General features: G+C 35.4%; 1 protein-coding gene across 2 annotated transcripts in view; it reads left to right on the top strand.

The window, feature by feature from the left end:
• Positions 1–19575, top strand: part of SEPTIN14 (septin 14) — a 193132-nt gene that overhangs the window by 159136 nt on the left and 14421 nt on the right. For both annotated transcript variants that reach the window (XM_032872342.1, XM_032872341.1), the window contains exons 8-10: positions 6892–6988; positions 8348–8516; positions 11519–11651. In XM_032872342.1, coding sequence (XP_032728233.1) covers positions 6892–6988; positions 8348–8516; positions 11519–11651 — 399 coding nt within the window. The remainder of the gene's footprint in view (positions 1–6891; positions 6989–8347; positions 8517–11518; positions 11652–19575) is intronic.

Genomic DNA, 19575 nt, shown 5'->3' with positions numbered 1-19575 from the left:
ATATATATATATATATATATATATATATGTATATAATCTTTCTTTTATATATAAATATATTTTTAAAATATATAAAATATATATTATATATAAAGTATCTATTATAAAATATATAAATGTGTTTATATATTTTATATATTGTTAAAAAATAATAAACAATTAAAAAGGGAATAAAAAATAATTAAAAGAGAAATAAGAAGGAAAGTAGATTCTATTTCCTCTAGAGATGAGGCTTTGCAGTCCTCTATGATCAGTACACTTGTGTATGAGTTGTTTCTGCTTGTCTTATGGGGGAGAGGCCTCGTGCTGATTCTCAGGTGGGCTTGCCTAAGTGGAGATATACTTGCAAGGTGCAGAGGGTGGGCTTGGTGTATGCTGCTCCAACCTCTGTTAGATGGAGGTTTGCTCCCTTAAGAATTTTAGCACTGATGGGTGGGTGAAAATTGTGGCACCATGCTCTCTAGCCCTGGAGCTGAGAGTTTACATCCACCACTCTTCAGGAAGCCTTCACAGAAGTGCAAACAATCACCCCCTCTTGAACCTGCCTTTCTTCAGATCCATGACTTCACCCTGCCTGTGTGTGTGTTGTGGTTGGGTTTCAAAATTAAGATTTTAGGGACTTCTAGGGTGAAGACCCAAGCTAGTCCTCTGGGTCAGGGTCTCATGGCTCTTTAGCCATCTTCTGGACAATCCCAAGAAAGTGGTCATGTTACTGCACAGCAGTTTAGAGCTTGTGCCAAGGAGAAGAGAACTGGGATCCGGTATCACTACCCTCAGCTGGATTCCCTCCTCCTATGCCTAGAAATGGTGTAGCATGTTGGCATCACCCATTCTTCTTGTGACACAGGGCATTCGCAGACCATGCTGTCCATTTCCCAGTCCCTGCCCTCCTTCCCCACTAAAGTGCCTTTAAGCCAGTCATGACTGGTGGTGGCTGACTTATAAAACTTCAGATTTTATGCTCTGTTGCTTATAATACCATGTGGAGTCTTGGTAAGCAGGGCTCCCTCCTCTCCTCAGCCCTCAAAGGTCTTATCTCCCCCAAATCCATTCTCTGCACCTCCTAACCTTCCAGAAGGTGCTTGCCTTTCTACTTGTAGACTTGCATTTTTGTTCTTTCAGTCTTCAGGTTGATTTATTGGGTGCTCAGATTGTTTTGATAATTATCTAGCTGTGTCCAAGGGATGAGGGAAGTTTATGTTCCCCCTAATCTTCTGACATCTTAACTTCTCCTCAAATCATATTTGAAGAGATAAACCTTGTAGTGAGACTTAAATTTCAATTCTTTCTTCTGTACTTAAAAGTCATAGCATGCTTGGAACAAACAATTCTAAAATTTGTATGGAACTACAAAAGACCCCAAATAGTCCAAATAATGGTGAAAAAGAAATGCAAAGCTGGAAACATCACATTTCCAGACTTCAAGCTATATTACAAAACTGTAATCATCAAGACAGGATGGTACTGACACATAAACAGACATATAGATCAATGGAACAGAATAGAGAACCCATAAATGGACTCTCAACACTGTGGTCAACTAACCTTTGACAAAACAGGAAAGAATATCCAATGGAAAAAAGATAGTCTTTCAACAAATGGTGTTGGAGAAATCAGACAAGTACATGTAAGAGAATGAAACTGGACAATTTTCTTACACCATACACAAAAATAAATTCAGGAGCATCTGGGTGGCTCAGTTAGTTGAGCATCTGCCTTTGGCTCAGGTTGTAATCCCAGATTCCTGGGATTGAGCCCTGCTTAAGCTCCTGGCTTGGTGGGGAGTCTGTTTCTCTCTCTCCTACTCTCCCCGCCTGTGCACTCTCTCTCTCTTTTTCTGTAAAATAAATAAACAAATTAAATGAATAAATAAATACTTTTTAATAATTCAAAATGGATGAAAGACCTAAGTGTGACACAGGAATCCATCAAAATCATGGAGGAGGGGGCGCCTGGGTGGCTCAGTGGGTTAAAGCTTCTGCCTTCGGCTCAGGTCATGATCCCAGGGTCTTGGGATCGAGCCCCACGTCGGGCTCTCTGCTCGGCAGGGAGCCTGCTTCCTCCTCTCTCTTTGCCTGCCTCTCTGCCTACTTGTGATCTCTGTCTGTCAAATAAATAAATAAAACCTTTAAAAAAAAATAAAACCCTTTAAAAATCATGGAGGAGAACACAAGTAGCAACCTCTTTCACCCTGGCCCCAGAAACTTCTTCCTAGTCATGTCTCCAAAGGCAAAGGAAACATGAGCAAAAATAAACTTTTGGGACTTCATCAGGATAAAAAGTTTTACACAGCAAAGTAAAGAATCAACAAAACTAAAAAGCAACCTATGTAATTGGAGGAGATATTTGCAAATGACATATCAGATAAAGGCTTAGTATCCAAAAACTATAAAGAACTTCTAAAACTCAACAGCCAAAAAACAAATAATGCAGCCATGAAATGGGCAGAAGATATGAGCAGATATTTCTCCAAAGAAGATATACAAATGTCCAACAGGCATATGAAAAAATGCTGAACATCACACGGCATCAGGGAAATATAAATCAAAACCACAATAAGATACCACCTCACACTGGTCAGAATGGATAAAATTAACAAGCCAGGAAATGACAGATGTGAGTCTTAACTCTATGGAATGAATTGAGAGTTGCTGGAGGGGAAGTGATTGGGTGATGCGGTAATTGGGTGTTGGGTATTAAGGAGGACACTTGATGTAATGAACATTGAGTGTTATATGCAACTGATGAATCACTGAATTCTCCCCCTGAAACTAATAATACACTATATGTTAACTAACTTGAGTTTAAACAAAACAAAACAAAAACCCATATCATCTTATCCACAAATATGAAGTCAAGAATTTATAAGATAAAATAATGTAAAAAATGACATAATATATTTAAAATGTGGGGAGGGGGAATAGAAATTTAGTTATTTTAAGATGGGTTCAAACTTAAGTGATCATCAACTTAATATAAGCTACTATACACATGATATTATATATAAAACTAATAGAAAAAACCCCAAAATCTAAAGTAGATATTAAAAAAAAATAGAAGAATAACACTAGAGAAAAACATTTAACCACAAAGGAAGAATGCAAGAGATGGATGAGGGAACAGAGAAGAACTAAAAAACAATGATAAAACAATTAATAACTGGCAATAAGTATCTATTTATCATTAAAAACTCTAAAGGTAAATGTTTTAAATACTTTAATCCAAAGACATAGAATTATTGAACATATAAAAAAGCAAGACCCATATGTTTTCTACAAGAGATTCACTTCAGACCTAAAGACACAAGCAGATTAAAAATGGATTATCATATGGTTTCACTTATTTGTGGAGCATAACAAATAGCATGGAGGACAAGGGGAGATGGAGAGGAGAAGGGAGTTGAGGGAAATTGGAAGGGGAGGTGAACCATGAGAGACTATGGACTCTGAAAAACAATCTGAGGGTTTTGAAGGGGCAGGGGGTGGGAGGTTGGGGGAACCAGGTGGTGGGTATTAGGGAGGGCACGTATTGCATGGAGCACTGGGTGTGGTGCAAAAACAATGAATACCGTTACGCTGAAAAGAAATAAAAAAAATAAAAAATAAAAGTGGAGGTATGAAAAAACATTAAAATGTAAATGGAAATAAAGAAAACTAGAGTATAAGAAGCAAAACAGGAAAAACAGTATGTAAATTCCTCAGAAAGTTAAAAATAGAGCTACCCTATGATCCAGTAGTTGCACTACTTGGTATTTACCCTCCAAATTAAAAACACACACACACACACACACACACACACACACACACACACACACACAACACTAATTCAAAGGGATACATGCACCTCTATGTTTATAGCAGCATTATTTACAATAGCCAAATTATGGAAGCAGCCCATGTGTCCAGCAATAGATGAATGGATAAAGAAGATGTGGTTCATATGTACAGTGGAATATTATTCAGCCATAAGAAGAATGAAATCTTGCTATTTGCAATGACATGGATAGAGCTAGAGAGTATAATGCCAAGGGAAATAAGTTTGTCAGAAAAAGACAAATACCATATGATTTCACTCATACGTGGAATTTAAGAAACAAGACAAATGAGCAAAGGAAAAAGATAGAGAAAGAAAGAGAGAGAGAAAACAAGGAACAGACTCTTAACTGTTGATAAACTGATAATTATCAGAGGAGAGATGGGTTGTGGGAATGGGTTAAATAGGCGATGGGGATTAGGGAGTGCATTGTGAAGAACACGGAGTGTTGTATGGAAGTGTGAATCACTACATTGTACACCTGAAACTAATATTACACTACTTGTTAACTAACTGAAATTTGAATAAAAACTTTAAAAAAGAGTAAAACTATTTAAAAAGTCTACAGTATCTTTTTATGTTATATTTTATTTTATTTTATTTTTTCACTGTTCCAAGATTCATTGTTTATGCACCACGTCCAGTAATGCATCCAATATGTGCCCTCCTTAATACCCACCACAGGCTCACCTAACCGCCCCCCTCCAAAACCCTCAGTTTGTTTCTCATGGTTCGTGGTCCACAGTCTCTCATGGTTCGTCTTCCCCTCTGATTACCCCCATCTCACTTCTCTCCTTCTCCCAGTGTCCTCCATGTTATTCCTTATGCTCAACAAGTAAGTGAAACCATATGATAATTGACTCTCTCTGCTTGACTTATTTCATTCAGCATAATCTCCAGTCCCATCCATGTTGATACAAAAGTTGGGTATTCATCCTTTCTGATGGAGGCATAATATTCCATTGTATATATGGACCATATCTTCTTTATCCATTCGTTTGTTGAACGGCATCTCTTTCCACAGTTTGGCAACTGTGGCCATTGCTTCTATGGACAGTGGGGGTAGAGATGGCCCTTCTTTTCACTACATCTGGGGTAAATACCTGGCAGTGAAATTTCAGGTCATAAGGTAGTTCTATTTTTAATTTCTTAAGAAATCTCCACACTGTTTTCCAAAGTGGCTGCACCAACTTGCATTCCCACAAACAGTATATGAGGGTTCCCCTTTCTCCACATCCTCTCCAACACTTGTTTACTGTCTTAATTTTGGTCATTCTAACTGGTGTAAGGTGCTATCTCAATGCGGTTTTGATTTGAATCTCCCTGATGGCTAATGATGGTGAACATTTTTTCATGGGTTTGTTAGCCATTTGTATGCCTTCTTTGGAGAAGTGTCTGTTCATGTCTTCTGCCCATTTTTGGATGTGATTATCTGTTTATTTTGACTTATCTGTTTCTTTCTCTTATACCATGCACAAAGATAAACTCAAAATGGATGAAAGACCTCAATGTGAGGCAGGAATCTACCAAAATCCTAGAGGAGAACATAGACAGTAACCTCTTTGACATCAGCCACAGCAACTTCTTTCAAGACATGTCTCCAATGACAAAGGAAACAAAAGCAAAAATGAACTTTTGGGACTTCATCAAGATCAAAAGCTTCTGTACAGCAAAGGAAATAGTCCAAAAAACAAAGAGGCAACCCACGGAATGGAAGAAGATATTCATAAATGACACTACAGACAAAAGGCTAATATCAAAGATCTATAAAGAACTCCTCAAACTCAACACACACAAAACAGATAATCACGTCAAAAAATGGGGAGAAGACATGAACAGACATTTCAAAAAGAACATACACAAGTGGCTATCAGACACGCGAAAAATGTTCATCATCATTAGCCGTCATGGAGATTCAACTCAAAACCACATTGAGATATCACCTTACACCAGTTAGAATGGCAAAAATCAACAAGACAGTAAACAACAAGTGTTGGAGGGGATGTGGAGAAAGGGGAACCCTCTTACACTGTTGGTGGGAATGCAAGTTGCTGTAGCCACTTTGGAAAACAGTGTGGAGATTCCTTAAGGAGTTAAAAATAGAGCTTCCCTATGACCCTGCAATTGCACTGCTGGGTATTTACCCCAAAGATACAGATGTAGTGAAAAGAAGGGCCATCTCTACCCCAATGTTCACAAAATTTTTATTTATTCTTCTGTGTTATATTTTCTTTAGATTTTGTCTTAAAGATTTTGACCTTTCTAATTTTACCTCTAGGAATTCATAGGGAATACTTTTTTTAAACCAAAATTGATTAATAAAGTAACTACTGTTAATTATTTAATACTCAACATGATGTTTAATGATTTTTATATTTGACATTTCTTGTATATCAACCCTTCTATTAAGGCAATCTATGTAATTCTGACAGATCATGAATTTATCTTGCATATTTCTGCCATCTTTACATATGGCTCAAAACCTTATTTTACCTATGATGATTCTTCTTACTTTGCTTATCATCTCCCCCAATCTCCCTTTGGTTTCACATTAATTTTCAGATCCCTCTGACTCTCACTTCCCAGAGTGACCTTTTAATTTTATTTATAATTCACTAGACATATATAGTATATTTATTAATATACTCTGTATATCCATTAACTAATTATTATAGTTTTTTCTTAATACTTTCCATTTTAACTTGTATACTGGACTTAAAAGTTGTTTACATATTATTTCCTCCACATACTTGTGTTTCATGGTAAGGATAATGTGGAAAAAATTGTGTCTAGTAAAAATATTTATTTGTATTCCCCACAGCAGAATCCCTTGCTTTAGGCTCTATTCAGTAGTACTTTAGGCTCTACTCCGTTGTGTGCATGGCTGGATGATAATGCTTGCAAAAATTAATTTGCACATATTTACTACCAAGTCTTAAAATCCAAGACTGGGTAATGCCTTGTTTGAATAAACTTACTATGATATTCTTGTCTCTATTGATTTCCATAACAGGAAAAAATAACAGAGTAGGCCATATTGTTATAAGGTAACATAACTGGAATTGTTCTTACTTTTAGGGACAACTACCTTTTGCTGTAGTAGGGAGTATGGATGAAGTTAAAGTTGGAAAAAGAATGGTCAGAGGCCGTCAGTACCCTTGGGGAGTTTTACAAGGTAAATGTGATGAAAGTGAGCAGGTTTGCTCTGGAAAGTGTGTGTGTGTGTGTGTGTGTGTGTGTGTGTGTGTGTGTTCTCATGGTCTTAAAATATTTTAACTTGAGTCAATATTGGTAGTTGTTGCTAAAGAATAAATGAAGGGTTACTCATGAAGAGCACAAATTCTTTTCCATTTAAGTGAATTCTTACTTTGACTATAATTCATTCTCATAGGAGTTTCCTAAGTGGTACTTTAGAAAAATATTCACAGACGTTTGTTAGAACCTCCTCATTTACCCCAATCTGACATATGCATGCTATCTCTCTATACATACAGAATTACATTCAGAATGTTGGAAAGTGACATGAACAAAAGAACTTTGAACAATATTGAAGCATAAATAACAGTGTTTAAAACCTGTTGCATAAATTAATTACTGCTTAATTTATAAAGCATTTTTGAGAGGTTACTAGACAAAAAGGATGGTAAACTATTTTTTAAAATAAAGAAAGGTAATTTACCTTTGGAAACATTATGCTTAAATATTTATTAGCTATCTAACATTGTGATGGTTGAAATAGTATAACAGGCAGTCATTTATTCTCTGGTTTATATAGTTGTAATACAAATTATTGGGCATTAGATTATCTCCACTTGTACTAGTTTCCAAAATATTGTTTTATTAATTGGTATCTTAAAAATTAAATATATGAAACATACTTAAAAACAATATATTATAATGAATATTAAATTTGGCTACAATATCATGCACAATAAAATATATATAATGCTTAGTAGTCTGGATATGACAAACACAGGAGAGAGCCATGTAAATTTGTTGATTGATTTTAAATATTGCTAATTTGGTTTCATGAATATGGGATATAAATACTATTTGAGAACTAACTCATGCATAGTTTTTAATGCCCTCATGGTAACAGGATTTACATTAATGAAATTATTTGCTTTAATGATTATATAACAGTCTTTGTTAGAGCTCTGTGAAATACCTTGGGGGCAGTTTGTAAAATGCTAACAATCATTAACAAAAAACTACACTGTACACTAATTAACTACACTGTAACTAATTAACAAAAAACTACACTGTACACTAATATGAACGTTAATTCAGTTCCTTATTTATTCACTGGCTAATAAATATAAAGCAAATGTCCTTATCCAAAAATAAACTCTACCTATAATAGATATATGCCATATAATCATAGTTACAGTTACAAAGAATTATATCTATTAATTATAAAAATCTCTTAGCTGTTATTTTAAATGTGCTTTTCATGCATACGTTCACTCAGGAATACTTATTGGGTGTCAAGGATTGGTAATTAGTGGTGTTGTTTTCTTATTTTTCTGCCTAGTGGAAAATGAAAATCACTGTGATTTTGTCAAGCTCCGGGATATGCTTCTTTGTATAAATATGGAAGACCTGAAAGAACAAACGCACATTCAGCATTATGAACGCTATAGGTGCTGCAAACTGAAGAAAATGGGCTTTACTGATGTAGGTCCAGACAACAAACCACTTAGGTAAGTGGAGAAGATCTTGTCAGAACAAGCTAATGGGTGATTTAGAAATCCCTTATGAGATTCAGTCATTTGGGAATTAGAGTAACTGTACATTTCACATTCTGGGTCATCCTGAATTGTATGTTTATTAATCATCACAGATGGATGGAGTTATTAGTAGCAATGTAATTCAAGGGACCACTTATATGCTCAAATATGAGTATTCACTATGAATATATGCTGAAATGTGTTTCCAAAAGAAAAATATTATTGTTTTTATTTTTGTATTTTATATGAAATAGATGTTCATGAAGGAGATTTTCAAAATTGGCAAAGATTAATAAAGATTGGCAAAGGATATTGAGAAGGATGGCAAAGGGCATTGAATGTTGGATGAAGGAAAGAGGAAAAGCAACAGTAATATTGTAGAAGTCAAGTGAAAATAGTTTAAGAGCAGGTGTATTTAGTTATCTTTAAGAGGAATAGGATTTGTACTGCAAAGGATGACAGTGTGGTATGATCCAGGCATATTGATTTTTTAGGTAATTTGAAGACAAAATTGAACTGACTGTCTTTGAATTAAAATTTGAAAGATATATGACTTAATTTTTATACTTTTATTTTGGGAGAAGAGATGGACTTTTTAATAAAGATGTGCAAACCAGATCTTTTTCACTCAAAGTCAATTTTTAAATATGAAGTATAGTTGATACCCAATATTACATTATTCTCAAGTGTACACATAATTTGAAAACTTTATACATTATGCTATGCTTACAAGTGTAGCCACCATTTGTCACCACACAACACTATTATGATACCACTGACTATATTTCCTATGCTGTACCTTTCATCCCATGACTTTTTATACCATAACCAGAGGCCTGTACCTCCCACTCCCTTTCACCTATTTTTGCCAATCTCCCATTACCCTTCCCCTTGGCAATCGCCAGTTTTTTTTCTGTATTCATTCTTTTGTTTCTCCTTTTCTTATTTGTTTATTTATTCATTTGTTTTGTTTTTTAGTTTCCGCATATAAATGAAATTATATGGTATTTTTCTTTCTGTGTCTGACATTTCCCTTAACATAGTACCCTTAGGTCCATTCATGTCACAAATAGCAAGATTTTTTTTTAAGGTTGAGTAATATTCTTTACACACACACACACACACACACACACACACCACATTTTATTTATCCATTCTCCTATTGATGGAAAATTAGTTTGCCTCCATATCTTGGCTATGGTAAATAATGCTGAAATAAACACAAAAAATCATATATTTCATCTATTTTTTTAAATTAATGTTTCACTTTCTTTGGATAAATAACCAGTAGTGGAATTCCTGGAATGTATGGCATTTCTATTTTTAATTTTTTAAGGAACCTCTGTACTTTTTTCCACAGTGGCTACACCAATTTACATTCTAGCCAACAGTGCATGAGGGTTCCTCTTTGCCACATCTTTACCAACATTTTAAAATTTTTGTCTTTTTGATTCTAACAATTCTGACAGTTGTAAGGTGATATCTCATTGTGATCTGATTTGCATCTCCCTAATAATAATAATGTTGAGCATTTTTTCATGTTTTCTGGCCATCAGTATATTTTCATTGGAAAAAAGTTTATTCATGTTATTTGCCCATTTTTTATCAGTTTATTATTTTTTTAGTGTTGAGTCATATAAGTTCTTTATATATTTTGGTTATTAACCTTTTATCAGATATATCATTTGCAAATGATTTTTTCCCATCCAGTAGGTTGCCTTTTTGTTTTGTTGATGGTTTCCTCCACTGTACAAAACCCTTTTATTTTGGTGTAGCCACAATAGTTTATGTTTGCTTTTGTTTCTTTTGCCTGAGGAGTCATAGCTAGAAAATGTTGGTAAAAATGTTGGTAAAAAAATGTTAGTCAACATCCAGGAGATTACTGCTTATTTTTTCTCCTGGGATTTTTATGGTTTCAGGTTGCACATTTTGGTATTTAATTAATTTTGAGGTTCTTTTTGTGTATGGTATAAGAAACTGGTCCAGTTTCATGCTCTTGCATGTAGCTGTTCAGTTTTTCAGTACCAGCTATTGAAGGGACTATCTTTCCCCCATTGTATATTATTGCCTCTCTTGTCATATATTAATTGACAATATAAACCTGGGTCTGTTTTTGGGCTCTCTACAATGTTCCATTTATCTATGTATCTGTTTTTGTGCTACTACCATATTATTTTGATTATTTTAGCGATGATGGTGATGATGATGATGCCTGGCTTTATTTTATTTATTTATTTAAAAGATTTTATTTATTTGACAGACAGAGATCACAAGTAGGCAGAGAGGGAGACAGAGAGAAAGAGGAGGAAGAAGGCTCCCTGCTGAGCAGAGAGCCCGATGTGGGGCTCGATCCTAGGACTCTGGGATCATGACCTGAGCCAAAGGCAGAGGCTTTAATCCACTGAGCCACCCAGGCACCCCTGGCTTTATTTTATTTTTATTTTTAGAAGACTTTTTAAATTTATTTGTCAGTAAGTGAGAGACAGAGAGAGCAAAATTGGGGGGTGGTGATAGGCAGAGAGAGAAGCAGACTCCCTGCTGAGCAAGGAGTCCAATGTGGGACTCAGTCCCAGAACCCTAGGATCATGACCTGAGCCAAAGGCAGATGCTTAACTGACTGTCCCACCCAGGTATCCCTGCCCAGATTTATTTTAAATAAGAACCTTATAAAGTAGAGGTTTCCCCAAATTTTATTATCAAAAGATGTGAAGTAGTATGATATATTGAAAAATGGTGATAACAAGAAATCACTAATACAACTGTTTTAAACTGTACTCCTCTTCAGACATACAGTCTATATATTCTTCAATACTAAAACTCACTTTTTTACATCTCATGACATAAAAATTTCTATTTCTATACATGAAGAAAATGTTGGTAAATGTCCTTACATGGGACTTAACATACAATATATATTTTTACAGCTTTATTTATATTACCATTTTAATATGATAGTAATAAATTATTTTTTATAGTTTTCAAGAGATCTATGAAGCCAAAAGACAAAAGTTCTATGATCAATGTCAGAGGGAAGAAGAAGAACTGAAACAAAAGTTTATGCAGCGAGTAAAGGAGAAAGAAACAACATTTAAAGAATCTGAAAAAGAGGCAAGTATGGTAATCTGGTATAATTTGTATTCATTTTTAGGTGTATTAATCTCAAGGGCTTATTTGATGATTTTAGAGAATATTTTCTATTTTTCAAAAGATAGCTATTTACGATATGATTATCTGTTTTGTGTGTGTTGAGTTTGAGAAGTTCTTTATAGATCCTGGATATCAATCTTTTGTCTGTACTGTCATTTGCAAATATCTTCTCCCATTCCGTGGGTTGCCTCTTTGTTTTGTTGACTGTTTGCTGTGCAGAAGCTTTTGATCTTGATGAAGTCCCAAAAGTTCATTTTCACTTTCGTTTCCTTTGCCTTTGGAGACAGATCTTGAAAGAAGTTGCTGTGGCTGATATCAAAGAGGTTACTGCCTATGTTCTCCTCTAGGATTCTGATGGATTCCTGTCTCACGTTGAGGTCTTTTATCCATCTCGAGTTTATCTTTGTGTACTGTGTAAGAGAATGATTGTGTTTCATTCTTCCACATATAGCTGTCCAGTTTTCCCAGCACCATTTATTGAAGAGAACTGTCTTTTCAAAAAATGGGCAGAAGACATGAACAGACACTTCTCCAATGAAGACATACAAATGGCTATCAGACATATGAAAAAATGTTCATCATCACTAGCCGTCAGGGAGTTTCAAATTAAAACCACATTGAGATACCACCTTACACCAGTTAGAATGGCCAAAATTAGCAAGACAGGAAACAACGTGTGTTGCAGAGGATGTGGAGAAAGGGGAACCCTCTTACACTGTTGGTGGGAATGCAAGTTTGTGCAGACACTTTGGAGAACAGTGTGGAGATTCCTCAAGAAATTAAAAATAGAGCTTCCCTATGACCCTGCAATTGCCCTACTGGGTATTTACCCCAAAGATACAGATGTAGTGAAAAGAAGGGCCATCTGTACCCCAATGTTTATAGCAGCAATGGCCACGGTCGCCAAACTGTGGAAAGAACCAAGATGCCCTTCAACAGATGAATGGATAAGGAAGATGTGGTCCATATACACTATGGAGTATTATGCCTCCATCAGAAAGGATGAATACCCAACTTTTGTAGCAACATGGACGGCACTGGAAGAGATTATACTGAGTGAAATAAGTCAAGCAGAGAGAGTCAATTACCATATGGTTTCACTTATTTGTGGAGCATAACAAATAACATGGAGGACATGGGGAGATGGAGAGAAGAGAGTGGAGGGAAATTGGAAGGGGAGGTGAACAATGAGAGACTATGGACTCTGAAAAACAACCTGAGGGCTTTGAAGGGGCGGGGCGTGGGAGGTTGGGGGAGCCAGGTGGTGGGTATTAAGGAAAGCACGTATTGGATGGAGCACTGGGTGTGGTGCAAAAACAATGAATACTGTTACGCTGAAAAGAAATAAAAAAAAAGATAGCTATTTATGTTACAGGTTTGAATACAAGCTTTAAAAATTAGAATCAGCAATTTTATTTTTTTCTAGAATATATAATTCTCTTTTTAAAAAAATGAAAACAATTTTGTAAGACCTATTTACCTTTATTTTATCTTATAATTTGAATTTTCAAGCATAAATTTTAATTTATAGCAAATTCAAGCTACTGACTTCTGTGAAGAGTCATTACTCTCTAACAGTGCTACTGCATTAGAAAATTTTCTTCCCTTTTATAAGTAAGTGGATAAATATTCACTAACATAAGACCTCAAGAATTTTTAGTTGATGAATCATGTGAGTTTCATTTCATTTCTTTATGTTTCCAAAGAAATGAAAAAAAGACTACTTATATAATTTTGATTATTTGCACCAATGCCTTTTTAACAAAAACATATTTGGAATCAAAAATATCATTCTCTCAAGTGAATGTGGTTTTAACTTAAGAATTTAGAGCAGAAATAGGTAAATTGAACTTTTTCAATAGAAGCAAGATAGTGACTAGGTGCTGTATACCAGATGTCTCAATCATGGTTAATTGAACTATAAGTAATAAAAATTCTGTTATCTTAAAGATAAAGGTAAAGTTTAGAAGTATTCAAGGGTTTCCTATGGAATTTAAGAACAGATAGTATAGCTGGATCTTAGGATAACTTAAACCCAGAGTACAAAGTGACCAAAAACCAAATCAAATATTTAAATCCTCTGTTTTTTCCCCTACCTTATTTGTGTACATCTGTTTTTCTCCAGTTCTTCAGTTATATGTTCCCTCAAGAAAAACCAAACAAAAATTGGTTGTGCAAAATGAGGAGTTGCCAAAATTCTTAACAGAGATTAATGAATGGCTATAGGAAAAAATTCTGACAGAAATAAAATGACCAGGACTGTAAAAGCATCCATACAGAACAAAGTGACAGGTAGCAGGCCTACTAGGCTTTCTTCAGAAAAGGAACAACTTAATCACTGAAAACAGAATAAGCAGACAGAAACTAGGATTAGCTGACATGGAAAGTGGAGGCTCACAGAGGTAAAATAAGCTTTTAAGCACATCTAGCAGATATATTAGTCAGAATTCAAAATTACAACTTTATAATTTTAAATACTTAAAAATTGATAAGTTTGTACATCTACCACATTACTAGAGATTAGTTCAGCTTTCTTTTCATTTTTAAAAACTTTTTAATTTTAATTTCAGTTAGTTGACATACAGTGTTATATTAGTTTCAAGTATACAATATAGTGATTCAACACTTCCATATGCCATGCTGGGCTCATCATGACAACTACAGTCCTTAATTTCCATCAGTCCTTTCCCTCTGGTAACCATCAGTTTGCTCTCCATAATTAAGAGTCTCTTTCTTTCTCTTTCTTTCTTTCTTTCTTTCTTTCTTTCTTTCTTTCTTTCTTTCTTTCTTTCTTTTGTTAGTTAACACAGAGTGCAATACTGGTTTCTGAATTCAGTTATTTGTTACTTACATAAAACATCCAGAGTTCATTACAAGTGCTCTTTTTAATAGCCATCACCCATCTGGCCTAACTCCCAACCGCCTCCCTCCATTAACCTTCAGTTTGTTCTCTATCATTAAACGTCATTTATGGCTTGTTTCCCTCACTCCCTCCCCCCCCATATGTTCATATGATTTCTTTCTTAGATTGCACATATGAGAGGGATCATATAGTACTGGTCTTTTTCTGAGTGACTTATTTCACTTAGCATAATACATCCTTGCTCTATCCATATTGTTGTTAATGGCAAGATTTCATTCTTTTTGATGGCTGAATAGTACTGTATTGTATATACATACCACTTCTTTATCCATTCATCAATGGATGGACATTTGGGCTATCTCTGATTTTGGCTATTGTTAAATATGCTACTACAAACATCAGGGTATATGTAACCCTTTGAGCCTATATTTCATGTCCTTTGGGTAAATGCCTAGGTAGTGCAATTGCTGTAGTGTAGTTACAATTTTTTCTTTTTGAGAAACCTCCATACTGTTTTCCAGAGTGGCTGCACCAGTTTGGATTCCCACCAGCAGCACAAGAAGTTTCCCCCCTCTCTGCATCCTCACCAACACCTCTTGTTTCCTGTGTTGTTAATTTTTGTCATTCTCACAATTATGAGGTGATACCTCATTGTAGTTTTGGTTGTTTTTTCCTGATGCTGAGTGATGTTGAGCATCTTTTCGTATGTCTGTTGGCCATCCCATATGTTTTCTTTGTAAAAATGTCTATTCATGTCTTTTGCACATTTTATAACTGGATTATTTGTGCTTTTTGTGGGGAAGGTGTTGAGTTTTATAAGTTGGTCGCTTATTTTGGATACTAACACTTTATTAGATAAGTCATTGGCAAATATCTTCTCCCATTCTGTCAGTTGCCTTTTAGTCTTGTTATTTCTTCACTGTATGAAGATTTTTATCTTGCTAAGTGCAAATAGTTTATTTTGCTTTTGTTTCCCTGGCCTCAAGAGACATAACTAGAAATAAGTTGCTATGGCTGATGTCAGAGGTTACTGTCTGTATTCTTCACTAGGATTTTAATGGTTTTCTATGTCATACTGAGATTTTTCATCCATTTTGAATTTATTTTTGTGTATGGTGTAAGAAAGTGGTCAAGTTTTACTATTTTTTTATGTTGCCATTAAATTTTCCCATTGTTGTTATATTTAGTCATTCTGAATGGTGTGAGATAGTATCTCACTGTGGTTTTGATTTGTATTTCTCTCTCTGTCTCCCTCTTTTTAGGTTTGAGGAATTATTTTTTATGTTCAGTTAGCCAACATGTAGTACATCATTAGTTTTTGATGTAGTATTCGACTCATTAGTCACATATAAAACCCAGTGCTCATCACAACACATGCCCTCCTTAGTACACATCACCTGGCTACCCCATCCTCCCACACTCTCCATTCTGCAACACTCAGTTTATTTCCTGGAGTCCAGAGTCTCTCATGGTTTGTCTCCCTCTCTGATTTCTTCCCATTCAGTTTTCCCTCCCTTCCCCTGTGGTCCTCCACACTATTCCTTATGTTCATCTATGAGTGAAACCATATGATTATTGTCTTTCTCTGCTTGACCTATTTCAGCTAACACAATCCTCTTCAGTTCCATCCATGTTCATGCAAATGGTGAGTACTTATCCTTTCTAATGGCTGAGTAGTATTCCATTGTATATATGTGCCACATCTTCTTTATCCTTTCTTCTGTTGAAGGGCATGTCAGTTCATTCCACAGTTGGGCTATTGTGAACATTGCTGTTATGGACATTGGGGTGCATATGGCCCTTATTTCCTACATCTGTATCTTTGGGGTTACTACCTAGTAGTGCAGTTGCTGGGTCATAGGATAGCTCTATTGTTGATGTCTTGAGGAACCTCTACACTGTTTTTCAGAGTGGATATAACAGCTTGCACCAACAGTGCAAGAGGGTTTCCATTTCTCCACAACCTGGCCAAAACTTGTTTTCTGTCATGTTAATTTTTGTGATTCTAACTGCTATAAGATGGTATCTCATTGTGTTTTTGACTTGTATTTTCCTGATGGCTAATGATGTTCAACATTTTTTCATGTGTCTGTTAGTCATTTGTATATCTTCTTTGCAGAAGTATTTCTTAATGTCTTCTGCCCATTTCTTGATGGGATTATTTCTTTTGTAAGTGTTGAGTTTGAGAAGTTCTTTATAGATCTTGGATATCAGCCCTTTATCTGAAATGTCATTTACAAATATCTTCTCCCATTCAGTGGATTGCCTCTTAGTTTTGTTGACTGTTTCCTCTGCTGTGCAAAAGCTTTTGATCTTAATGAAGTCCCAAATGTTCATTTTTGCTTTTCTTTCCCTTATCTTCAGAGACATGTCTTGAAAGAAGTTGTTGTATCCAGTGTCAAGGAGGTTACTGCCTATGTTCTCCTCTAGGATTTTGATGGATTTCTGTCTCACATTGAGGTCTTTCATTCATTTTCAGTTTATCTTTGTGTATGTTGTAAGAGAATGGTCTAGTTTCATTCTTTTGCATATGGCTATTCAGTTTTCCTAGTACCATTTATTGAAGAGACTGTCTTTTTTCCATTGGTTATTTTTTCTTTCTTTCTTTGTCCAAGATTACTTGACCATAGAGTTGAGGGTCCATTTCTGGGCTCTCTCTTCTGTTCCATTGATCTACATGTCTGTTTTTGTGCCACTGCCATGCTGTCTTGATGATTGCAGCTTTGTAATATAGCTTGAAGTGAGGCATTGTGATGCCCCCAGCTTTGGTTTTCTTTTCCAATAATCCCTGACGATTCAGGGTCTTTTCTGGTTCCATACAAATTTTAGGGTTGTTTATTCCAGCTCTGTGAAAAATGCTAATGGTATTTTGATAGTGATCACATCGAATGTATAGATTGATCTGGGCAGCATAGACATTTTAACAATGTTTATTCTTCCAATTCATGAGCATGGAATGTTTTTCCATCTTTTTGTGTCTTCTTCAGTTTCTTTCATAAGTGTTCTGTAGTTTCTAGGGTACAGATCCTTTATATCTTTGGTTAGGTTTATTCCTAGGTATATTTTGGTTTTGGTGGTATTGTAAAAGGGATCGATTTTTAAATTTCTCCTTCTTCAGTTATATTGTTAGTGTATAGAAATGCAGCAGGTTTCTGTACATTGATTTTGTATCCTGTCACATTGCTAATTGCTCTATGAGTTCTAATAATTTGGGGATGGAGTCTTTTGGATTTTCCACATTAAGTATCATGTCATCTGCAAAGAGAGAGACTTTGACTTCTTCTTTGTCAATTTGAATAAATTTTGTTGTTTTTGTTGTTGTTGTCTGATTGCTGTTGCTTGGACTTCTAGTACTATGTTGAACAATAGTGGTGAGAGTGAGCATCCTTGTCATGTTCTTCATCTTAAGGGAAAGGCTCTCAGCATTTCCCCATTGAGAATGATATTTACTGTGGGTTTTCCATAGAGGGATTTTACGAAGTTGAGGAATGTTCCCTCTATCCCTATTCTCTGAAGAGTTTTAATCAGGAATGGTTGCTATATTTTTGTCAAATGCTTTTTTTTGCATCAACTGAGAAGACCATGTGGTTCTTCTCTTTTCTCTCATTTATGTGTTTTATCACATGGATTGATTTTCTAACGTTGAACAACCCTTGCATCCCAGGGATAAATCCCACCTTGTTGTGATGGATAAATCCTTTTAATGTGCTGTTGGGTCTTATTAGTGAGTATCTTGTTGAGAATCTTGGCATCCATATTTACCAGGGATATTGTTCTGAAATTCTCATTTTTGATGGGATCATTGCCTGGTTTGGGGATCAAGGTAATACTGGCTTCATAGAAAGCCAGTTTTCCTTCTGTTTCTATTTTTGAAACAGTTTCAGGAGATAGGTATTATTTCTTCTTTGAATATTTGGTAGAATTCTCCAGGCAATCCATCAGCTCCCGGATTCTTGTTTTGGGGGAGATTTTTGATCACTGCTTCAATCTCATTGCTGGTTATTGGCCTATTCAGGTTGTTTATTTCTTCTTGTTTCAGTCATGGAATTTCATAGGTTTCCAGGAATTATCAATTTCTAGATTGATTAACTTACTGATGTATAGCTGTTGATAATAATTTCTGATGATTGTTTCTATTTCCTCAGTGTTAGTCGTGATCTCCCCCTTTTATCCATAATTTTATTATTTTGGGTCCTTTGTTTTTTCTTTTGGATAAGTCTGGCTATTGGTTTATTGATCTTATTCTTTCAAAGAAGCAGTTTCTAGTTTCATTAATGTGTTCTACTGTATCTCTGGTTCCTAATTCATTGATCTCTGCTCTAATCTTATTTCTCTTCTCATGCGTGGGGTAGGTCTAATTTGTTGTTGATTCCTTCATAGTGTAAATATAGTATGTGTGTTTGGGATTTCTATGTTATTTTGAGTGAGGCTTGGATGGCTATGTGTTTCCACCTTAGGACCTCCTTTGCCGTATCCCGTAGGTTTTGGACTGATGTGTCTTCATTCTCATTAGTTTCCATTAATTGATTAAGTTCATCTTTGGTTTCCTGGTTGACCTAAACATTCTTGAACAGGCTGTTTTTTAGGTTCTAAGTGTTTGAATTTCTTCCAAACCTTTTCTTGTGGTTGAGTTCCAGTTTCAAAGCATTGTGGTCTGAGAATAAGCAGGGAATAATCTCAGTCTTTTGGTATTGGCTGAACCCTGATTTGTGACCCAGTATGTGGTCTATTCTGGAGAAAGTTCCATGTGTGCTTGAGAAGAATGAGTATTCTTTTGTTTTAGGGTGGCATGTTCTGTATGTTTATATGAGGTCCATCTGGTCCAATGTGTCATTCAAAGCTCTTGTTTCTATGTTGATTTTCTGCTTAGTTGATCTGTCCATTGCTGAGAGTGGAGTGTTAAGGTCACCTACAATTAATGTATTCTTGTATTAATGTATTTGTGAGTTTTATGATTACATGATTGGGGGTTGATCTGCCTTCATTGATCTTGGGGCATATCCTCTCTGCCTCTAGGACAGG

This window comes from Lontra canadensis, unplaced genomic scaffold (genome assembly GCF_010015895.1).
Source record: "Lontra canadensis isolate GAN:19392208 unplaced genomic scaffold, GSC_riverotter_1.0 scaffold45, whole genome shotgun sequence".
NCBI lineage: Eukaryota > Metazoa > Chordata > Mammalia > Carnivora > Mustelidae > Lontra > Lontra canadensis.
This window is presented reverse-complemented; position numbering and strand designations above follow the sequence as displayed.